At 34.5% G+C, this 10,848-nt stretch overlaps 1 protein-coding gene across 2 annotated transcripts in view; it reads right to left on the bottom strand.

Moving 5' to 3' along the window:
• Positions 1–2,518: 2,518 nt before the first annotated feature.
• Positions 2,519–10,848, bottom strand: part of fstl5.L (follistati like 5 L homeolog) — a 286,103-nt gene continuing 277,773 nt past the window's right edge. For both annotated transcript variants that reach the window (XM_041589323.1, XM_041589325.1), the window contains one exon: positions 2,519–4,835. In XM_041589323.1, coding sequence (XP_041445257.1) covers positions 4,133–4,835 — 703 coding nt within the window. In that variant the 3' untranslated portion in view covers positions 2,519–4,132. The remainder of the gene's footprint in view (positions 4,836–10,848) is intronic.

Genomic DNA, 10,848 nt, shown 5'->3' with positions numbered 1-10,848 from the left:
CTCTCTTCATTCACTCCTTCCATTTTGTCCACCACCTGTTTTTTACATATTCTTCCTTGTTCCTTAATTCAGACCCCTCATATTCTATTTTTCACTTCATTGCCTCTGTCTGCCTCTTTTTCTTCCTGTTCACCTTTTATTCTCCATTACTGTCCCTTTCTCCCTTCTGCACAACTTTCCATCTTTCCATTTCTGCCTCAGTTTTACATTTTACCCTTCTGATGTGTCAAAGCCTACTACTGAGTTATTCATCCTCTCAGCTAATAAATTGTTAAGGAATGTGCTTAGAGTAACAGCAAAGAAAACCAAGGTGTAGCTGTGAGGTAAAGGGATATATCCTCATTGTGGACCAGAAGCGGGACAAAGCAAGAGTACTTACAGATTGGATGTGACCTGCAGACAAGTTGTACAACTCTGACCTGCAGTACATTAAACTGCACCTAGTTTGTCAAGGTAATATTTCTAAATAATCTTTGGGGTCACTATTAATACATTTGATTTTATTAATAGAATAAAAGGAGAGAGACTTCCTGCTTGGCACTGCTCTTACTCTAATGTATTTCCTTAGGAAATAACAGAATATGTTAGGGTAAATGCAAAGAGCTGAATGGGAATCATGCTGATATCAACATGGGCTTCAGTAGCTCAACACATTAAGGAAATGCATTACAGTGCAAGAAGATTTTTAGAAGACGTGAAAAAAATAGCTGGCTGAATTCTGATTTATACAAGGAGTTTGTAGTGTATGAGTATTTCAAACTTTTAGCCATAAAATGACATTTGGTTTTATATTTATAATTAACAATGGGTTGTCACTATTATAAATCAGTCAATACATTCTCTTGGCTTAAACTAATGTCCTGATCAGAAATGTCAACAGGAAAGTTAGGTTTTTGCAGATAATGATTTTGAGGTAAGGAAACCCAATGAATTATTTAGGGGAAATATTGTCCAACATAGTGATCCATAAATTACTGCTAATGCCATGATGTAGCACAGGCTGGTTAGAGAGGGTTTAAGAATACAGAGCATGAAAGATGATTTAGGAGCTGATTTATGAGCCCTCTTTAATTTCTATGAAGTAATGATAGTAAAATATTACCAAGTCATTCCATCCCAGAAATTAATTGTCTTCATTGTTTCTATCCATTTTTATACACCTTGAGCTGGGGTAAGCAACACTAACAAATACATCACAATGGGCTTCAACTCTTGAAAGCAGTCAATACATGTAATGACACAGGTATCAGGTATAACAAATGTGTCAATTTGTTAAAATGCTCCTGCCAGTCAGGAACGTTTTGGTAAATGTGGAAACATCAACGTGCTGTCAATCCTTCAGGGTTCTTCAATTCAATATTTTACTTAGGAGCAGATTTCTCAACATCTGTATTTGCATTTTTACTAGGGATGGGCGAATTTTTTCGCCTTGTTTAACCGCAGAAATGACGCCCATAGATTTGTATGGCATTGTGCATCAAAAAAAGAATTCGCCATGCCACAAAACATTTGTGATGCCCATAGACTTTAATGGGCATCGTTGACATTTTCTCTGTCAGCGAATTTTTGTCGAAGCGAAACGGGTCAAATTCGCCCATCCCTAATTTTTACTGTTTTATACTTTTCACTGTAAAAATTGTGATGTTATTAAAGTGACATAAAGGAGGTAGTGTATTGATAGGTCCAACATTCGCTTCCATTTTGATATCTTATAGTAATTACTGTATTTAGCACATTCAAAATGAAAAAACATAAAAAATTACTAACTACTGAAAGTAAAAACCTAATTTTTAGCTTAATGCTACTAGACCTGGAGCAAACCTTATGCTCATTCTTTAAATATATCAATGTGCACAATATAGTAAATAATTAATTTTTTATTTACTCTGTCCAATGATGCTCAGGTTCAGGTTAAATAATGTCGGCAAACAGGAGTGAGTTCTTCAACTTGTACACTTTCTCTGGCATCCATTGCTTTTTTTTAACTTTGAGCTGCCAAAAGCTTGGCAGATTTCAGGTTGCAAATGTTTTGGCTTTTTGAAAAAAAAAATGTCGTGGGAAAAAAACTGGTTGTTACCAACTGCTTTGGTTAAATTTTGTTTGCCATGACCATTCAACATAAATGCAGAGACTATATTTCAAAGTGAATATGTTACATAGAACATAGCAGAAGCATTCAATAAATGTTTGTGTTTATTTTTACTAAGGTTAAAATGCTTAAATAATTTTAGCTTGAGGTGCATATTTTTTGGCATCCATCAAACAGTATTATACCAATACAACTTAATTGTTTTCTATTAGGAGAACCATTGGCATCAGAAGTACTTGCGCATTTCAACTTATTGATTGTTTCATTAACCTTTAAACTTACTTCTATATTGTGTAAAAAAGAGTGCAAGTTCAATTGTTCATATATTCAAAGCAACCCCTTAAGATGAAATAGACAAATAAAAAAGTGAACAAGTTAAAAACTTAATATTCTATTAATTCCAATACATATCACAATGGAGTACAATGCTTAAAACATAAGGGTTTATTCTCTTTCAAGCATTTGCTACATACAGAACATCAACATGGTGTCAGTAGTAGAACAACAATGAAAAAGTGACAGACTAGTCAAGTAACACAATTAAAACAAATATTACACAGTTTTATTTTGCATTGGAGATCCTTGTAAGGGAACCAGGATAGGATACATGTTTTTAATTCTAATTTAGCTTACCTTCTTTCTATTGTACTTAATTCTAAAGAATTCTGTACATTATATCATCTAGTTTCATACCTTCTAGTTTATTTAGCAGTTTATAATCACAAAACACTCTCTAAAATTTAAACTGACAAAGGGTATATTAAGTGGTATAAAAATGTTGCTAATCCTGAATGTTGCTAAATGCCACGTATGTTCGTACCAGTAATCATTCTATTTTCAGCTACTTAATGCAGCTTCCTCCCCTACATCAGTATATTTCATATCACGTGCCAGAAATAATGCACTCTTTAAAAAGGTTATCCTAAGTGTTCATTTTTTACTGCTTTAGGTTTATCTCCATTTATTGATTAAAGAACCACATTTTGCAAACCATCACATGTAATTTCATTCAAAGTGGGTGATAGTTTAGATTGAAATGTACAATTAATTCTGCTCAAATTTAAAAAACATGACATTTAAAACAAATGTGGGCCTTGGTTCATCATCTTATCAGCTAACTCAAGACAAAGTTGATTATTTTAGCAGTGGAGCCAATGAGAATATGTTCCATTTTTATATTTCTACATATAAAATAACAACATGGATTTTGTCGTATTTTAGGTGGCAGATAATTTCAGTGTATTTGTATGCTGTATACATTTGACTGATTAATAATGGACAATCATTTATATCTCTGATGGCTGAAAATATTTTTTTGGTATGAAACACACCATATTTTGTTTTTCACCTGAAAGCTATTGTACTGAAGAAAAATGTGAATGTCTGTGATAAATCCTGTCTCATAGATCTAAATGAAAAAATGCTCAAGAAGCAGATGAAAATATTCTAAACAAACATCACAGGATGAACAGAAGAGAATACAGTAAATTAAATAGTAGTTATAACAAATATTGTACAATTGTACAAAATCTTGACAGAGATTAGAAATGCTTCTTCCCTCGGCAATCAATAGTCCCAGTGCTACTGAATTAAACATATTCCAATTTTATGTTTCATACAAAATATTCCACCAAAGGCACAAATTAACTGGTGGCAAGACTGACAAAGTGTTTCAAGACCTCAGGACAGACATATTTGCTCTTTTCAGCAAACAAATGCAAACATATACTGTAGTTTAATAAAGGAAATTAAAGTTAAAGTCTGGTAGCTCATTTTCTTTTCTTGATTTTTTGTTCACATGTTATTATATGAAAGCTATAAAAAGTTGCTGCAGTTATTCATTTTCAGTATGAATCCCAGCTACTCGTTATGAAACCCTTTTTTTATGAAACATATTTATTATTCTTTATAATGAAGATTACCATTTGTTGCAAAATTATTTAGACTGCATGAGTGGTTAAAGCTTAAAGCACTAAAAAAAGAAATTTACAAGGAAAAAAGAAAAGAAAAATGTTTGTCTTTATTGTATTTTAATTACAGTTTCTATGGTTCTCCAACCCAAACAATTGTGTTTCCTTTCTCAACTTCAGTGATCTCACAGTTTAATTTGTTGAGTCGTCCATCTAAGATAAACAGAGATTCCTTGGAAGGTGTCATCAAGTATTGTCCAAAGAGGCCGCTCTCCTGGATAATCCGATTTTTAGAGTTCCAAGGCCACTCTTCTAACTTCAATGGTTCTTTTAGGCTTTTCACCATTTTAACCTTTCCAGATGACAGCTCAACATAGAGGACATCAGTTTGGGTACTGGAGCTTGCATAGACATTGTACTGGTGAGCTTCTAGAAATGATGATTGAAAAGCTACATCAGATATATGCAAATTAGTGTGAATGTCAAATAAATCCTGAATTTCTCCTTGAATTGAGATGAGCTGAACTCTCATCAGTCCTTTGACATCATCAATACTGACAAGATAGTGACCATCTGGAGAGATATAAGGGGCACCAGTGACATCTCTGTTATATCCAATTACTGTATCGGTCACACTGTCCACTATGACTTGAGGTACAATAGCTCCAGTGCTATCAGGTTTACAGTGGATAAAATAATAACCCCCAAATGGTGTGTATGCAAGAGACTGGGGAATGCAGTTATAGTCCTTCAAACTGAATGTCTTGATGTATGACATTGTTTCCAAATCTATTTTTAGAAGAGCTGGCTCATCTTTGTGGAGAATAAATCCGTATCTAAAAATAAATAAAAATAATTTGAAGTTAAATTGTTTGGACAAAATGTACAGTATTTTTGAGAGGGTATCAATTAGCAAAGTTAATTATCAATATATGAGCACACAAATTCCAGGGTATATGGTCAGAATGAGAACACCATGTTTCTGTTTGTATGCACAAACTGTTACATTTTGTTTTGTGAACTAATCATGTTTTACAAAAAAATTGTATGTTGTTGTTTTAGCAACATGTATGAAATGTAATAATATTTTGTGTTACATTATTTTTAACCATGCACTCAATCGATTTACAGTGACTGTTATACACCTCAGTCCTACCCAGCTATAGCACCTAGCCTTCCAAGATGAATCCATCGATCTCAGTGTCAGCGAAAGATGAACATGAGCCAGAGAACAACCATTACATTTGTTATCTGGTATAAATCCATTTGTTTTTTCCCTCTAGAATAGGTGTTCCCAACCATTATTACCCAACAGCCAGATGTAAAATTAGTTGGGGAGCAATGCAAGCATGAAAAAAGTTCATGGGGGTGACAAATAAGTGCTGTGATGGGCCATTTGGTATCCTTTATGTGGACTGGCAGCCTACAGAATACTGTTTTATGCAATAAAACTTGGCCCCAAGCCCAGAATTCACAAATAATCACTTGCTTTAAGGCCACTGGGCGCAACATCCAACGGGTTGGTGAGCAACATATTGCTCACGAGACACTAGTTGGGGATCACTGCTCTAGAATATATAATCTAGATTTTCCTAAGCAAGAGTCTCTCATTTGATATGCTCTGTAAATACATTCCTTGTTGTACAGTCCCAAAGAAAAATGTATTAATTTGCTTATAATTCCAGAAATATTTACATATTATTTATCATTTATCTCCTTAAATAATAATATGGATTTTTTTGTTTTTGTTGTTGGTTTAACTGGAATGGACTGGACGTCATTATTGGCTTTAAGATATAACAGTACAGTTTTTCAAATAATATTTTCTCTGCCACATTCATCTTGCTATCTAATTTGTTCATGCCAAAAAATGACCCAATGGCCCCTTGGAGATAAAATGTATAACAAGATAACTACATAAAGCTTAGTAAAGTAATGAAAGTGTTCATGTTCTTCAAAAATAAATATATTTATTTAAGATGACATTTTACTTTAGTATCTGTAAAATAAACCCATTTGCATTTGAGACTGATTAGAGGACGGTCCTTAGTTTGGCAAGTTATCTTTATCTTCAATGAGAGTAAATTTTTTCAAGTGCTCTGTCAGTTACAGAAAGTACAGCCATGAGACTTTTAATTCAAACAGCAAATTTGACCCTTTTATATTTCCTCAAATATTCAATGAATGATTTTCCAAAATATCATTCACCTTAAACCTGTGTGAATTGGGTTTTGTTATATTCATATAGATGTGTATTTATACATCTTGGAAAACAAATATATTTAGAGTTTGTTACATTTTCAGCTTTCTCAAATTTGTTTTCTTCTTAAATATTCTCCAGTGATAAAATGTCCATGAAAATGTTTCTCAAAGCACAACATTTGCATAGGCTTCTATTGAATGCATTTACTAACCCAAGGCAGAAAAATCTCCAAAATGTAAAATAGTAAGTTAGCTGAAAAAAGAGACACGTCCATCAAGTTCAAACTTTTGTGTCTGTATAAAATCTGCATAACTGCTAGTTGATCTAAAAGAAGGCAAAAAAAAAAACCCTTCTGAAGCCTCTCAAATTTGACTCCAAGATGGCAAGTGGACCAGTCCCTGCATCAACTATTTTTAAGAACTCTGTATTTCATCACCTGCTAAAAATACATCAAACCCCTACCTGAAGCTGCCTAATGTATCAGAACAACTGATTCAGAGAGAGAATTCCACAACTTCACACATCTCACTGTAAAAAATGCTTTCCAAATATTTAGATGGAACCTCATGTATGCTGAAAGGACCTACTCATAAATAAAACATTAGAGAGATTATTATATCATGAATCATAGTCAACAATGAATCTCGTCTGCCACTTAGCGGCCCAAATTGCCAGTTTGTCAAGATCCTGCTGCAGGGATGCAGTATCCTGGATGGAATTAATTGGGCTGTATAGTTTTATGTCATCTGCAAACACCGATACATTACTTACAATACTCTCCACCAAGTCATTAATAAACAAGTTGAATAAAAAGAAACCCAATATAGAACCCTACGGCACCTTACTTCAAGTAGAGAATGTACCATTAACAACCAACATCTGTACCTAAACCTGTAGCCAGTCTCCCATCCATGTACAAACAACTTTACTAAGACCAACAGCCCTTAGTTTAGAAAGCAGCAGTTTGTGGGGCACTGTATCAAAAGCAAAAGCAAGTTAAGCCATGCTTAACTGCTCATATTATGCAATTCTCCAGAACATAATTTTAACAAGCCTTAAAATATCTTGCCAACCACATATGTCAAATGTACTGGTCTATAACTGCCAGGCTGAGATCATAATCCCTTTTTAAATATAAGAATTACATCACCCTTTTTCTAATCCAGAGGTACATTACCAGTTGAAAATTAATCGGAGAAAATCGTAAATAGACGCCTGGCTAAAACTGAACTAAGATCTCTCAGTACCTTAGGGTGTATTCCATGTAGCCCTGGCGTCTTGTTCACATTAATTTTGAGTAAACCTTTATGTACCATATGGGAAAACTCCCATTGTGTATCACCAATGGTATAATTATAAGGTTTCAAAATCCTGTTGCCAATTAGCAGGCAATGTGAGTAAAATGTATAAAGTGAAGGTCCACCACAGAGCTCATCCTTCTGCCTATATACTCACAAACACAATAGTAACGATTCTTAATATAAAAATTATATTTCAGATCAGTGTCCAGTTTGGACAGTTATTCATTCAAATATCATCTGTGCATTTTAATTGGTATGGTCTGTGTGTCTGTCTGGAATGCACTCTGCAACCATGCCATAGAAAAATCACTTTACAATATGGCATAATGCCCCATATAGTGTCGCAAGAAGTTTAAATAATCCCCATCCAGTCAAAACTTCAACTAATGTTATGGCTTACAGATATGCACATAATGATTAAAAGACTTCTTGAAAAATTATGAACAAAAGTTCCAAAATAAAGGAAGAACACTGGGTTGACTGTGCCCTTTGGAAATATGAGGGCTACCCTAACATGACAACAACTGCATATTTTGTCAATTAATAACAAGGTAATTTTACAGATAAAGCTGAAGAATATGAATCAAACATCACTGCTGGTTATATGATACCAGCTACTATGAGTTTGTGCCAGCATGGTTTTATGCGTAATAGATCTTGCCAGACTAACATGATTTATGAGAAGGTAAGTAGAGACCTCGATTCTGGGATGGCAGTGGATGTGATTTACTTAGACTTTGCTAAAGCATTTGATACAGTGCTACACAAAAGATTACTTGTTAAATTAAGGAATGTTGGCCTGGAACATAGTATTTGTACCTAGAAAGAGAACTGGCTAAAAGATAGACTACAAAGAGTAGTGGTAAATGGAACATTTTCTAATTGGACCAGTGTTGTTAGTGAAGTACCGCAGGGCTCTGTACTAGGTCCCTTGCTTTTCAACTTGTTTATTAATGACCTGGAGGTGGACATTGAAAGTACTCTTTCTATTTTTGCAGATGATACTAAATTGTGCAGAACTTTAGGTTCCATGCAGGATTCTGCCACTTTGCAGAGTGATTTGTCTAAACTGGAAAACTGGGCAGCAAACTGGAAAATGAGGTTCAATGTTGATAAATGCAGGTTATGCACTTTGGCAAAAATAATATAAATGCAAGTTATACACTAAATGGCAGTGATTTGGGAGTTTCCTTAAATGAGAAGGATCTAGGGGTTTTTGTAGATAACAAGTTATTTAATTCTGGGCAGTGTCATTCTGTGGCTACTAAAGCAAATAAAGTTCTGTCTTGCATAAAAAAGGGCATTAACTCAAGGGATGAAAACATAATTATGCCTCTTTATAGGTCCCTGGTGAGGCCTCATCTGGAGTATGCAGTGCAGTTTTGGACTCCAGTCCTTAAGAGGGATATAAATGAGCTGGAGAGAGTGCAGAGACGTGCAACTAAATTGGTTAGAGGGATGGAAGACTTGAATTATGAGGGTAGACTGTCAAGGTTGGGGTTGTTTTCTCTGGAAAAAAGTCACTTGCGAGGGGACATGATTACACTTTACAAGTACATTAGAGGACATTATAGACAAATAGCAGGGGACATTTTTACCCATAAAGTGGATCACCGTACCAGAGGCCACCCCTTTAGACTAGAAGAGAAGAACTTTCATTTGAAGCAACATAGGGGGTTCTTCACAGTCAGGACAGTGAGGTTGTGGAATGCACTGCCGGGTGATGTTGTGATGGCTGATTCAGTTAATGCCTTTAAGAATGGCTTGGATGATTTTTTGGACAGACATAATATCAAAGGCTATTCTGATACTAAACTCTATAGTTAGTATAGATATGGGTATATAGAATTTATGTGAAAGTATGGAGAGGTGTGTGTATGGATGCTGGGTTTTCATTTGGAAGGGTTGAACTTGATGTCTTTTTTCTAGCCAATTTAACTATGTAACTATGAAATGTCTGTACGTCAGATTTGCATTAAATCTCTTATCACAGCAGATGGAGAAAATAAGTAACAAGATGGTAGAATCTACAGAATGGAAATTATTGTTCATGCAATTAATAATGTGAACTGAAAATGGTAAGTCAAATGTAGACATCATAAATAAAAATGTGATACTTGAAAAATAAAAAATAAAATGGCATGGCTAATGTTGCTGAATTTGATAAAGCCCTGACTAGGATAGGTAGCAACAACACCAAAAAAGACTTAAAGGATAACTAAACCCCCCTAGGAACACTAGTCCCACTTAGCTGCCTTCCATGCCCCCTACCTGTCCCTCCCTGCAGTGTGAGCCTAAAATGCAGAGCACCACAGCAGAGTTCCCTGGCACCATCTTTTCTTCATCAACCAAACTGAATAAGCTCATGGCCAAAAGGGGGTTATATTATACCTTTAAGATTTAAATACAGATTGGTCTAGCTTTTTCACCACAAGGAAATTCCCAATGAAAATGTACATATTTATATATTTAGCCAATATCAAACTGTTTGGAATCCTCCGATCTTTCCTTATAAACATTTCCTGTCAAGAAAGCTTTTACATAATTGACAGATAAATCGATCCTGATACCGGTGAAAATTTCTGAGAATGTGTTAGACCACTTTGCACGGTTGAATGCCATTCTGATCGGGTGGTAGTGATTATCACTGTTTATCAGCACCTCTGAGCACTATCACCCATTCAAATACTTGTTTCATGATGTATAGATCATGTGTTGGATCTGGACTCATTTTTTCAACCCTGGAATAAACTGTGAAATCTAAAACCCTCAGTATTGTTCTACTAAGCAGTAACTATCAGTAGGAATTACCAATACTAATATATATTAACCCCATCATCTTTTGAGATGCACACTGTGACAAATGTGCACATCTTTCTTAATTCACTGAAGTTCACTGAAACTTCACTTTAACAAGGCTTTAATGATATATTACAAAATAATGGAATTGTCAAGCATGTATCAAAATGTATTTTAATTATTAGTCATTTCTATAAAGGCACAACAATATTATTATCTTTGGAAACGAATGTATGTGATTAATAAAAGTTGTTTATGTGGGAAAGGCATTGTGCAAATAATTTTCTTTGCCCTAGCAGGAAAAATATTGTACTTTTTATGTGCCATTGTGCAGTGTATGTTGTAAACCTTGTTACTGAAAAAGTATATTAATGCACAATGATACACTGCAAAATGACATTTATTTATGGGAACATTATTTTTGCTTACAAGTCCTATTACAATTCCCAAATAAAGACGTACATGTATTTGATTGTAACAATGGTTTATCAATGAGAGAATATGATGAGTTTAAGATTGTTTGTTCCTTGCAACATATATGCCCAG

The sequence above is a fragment of the Xenopus laevis genome, chromosome 1L (genome assembly GCF_017654675.1).
Source record: "Xenopus laevis strain J_2021 chromosome 1L, Xenopus_laevis_v10.1, whole genome shotgun sequence".
In the NCBI taxonomy this organism is placed as follows: domain Eukaryota; kingdom Metazoa; phylum Chordata; class Amphibia; order Anura; family Pipidae; genus Xenopus; species Xenopus laevis.
The sequence above is the reverse complement of the archived record's forward strand: the minus strand, read 5'-3'. Positions and strand labels throughout refer to the sequence as shown.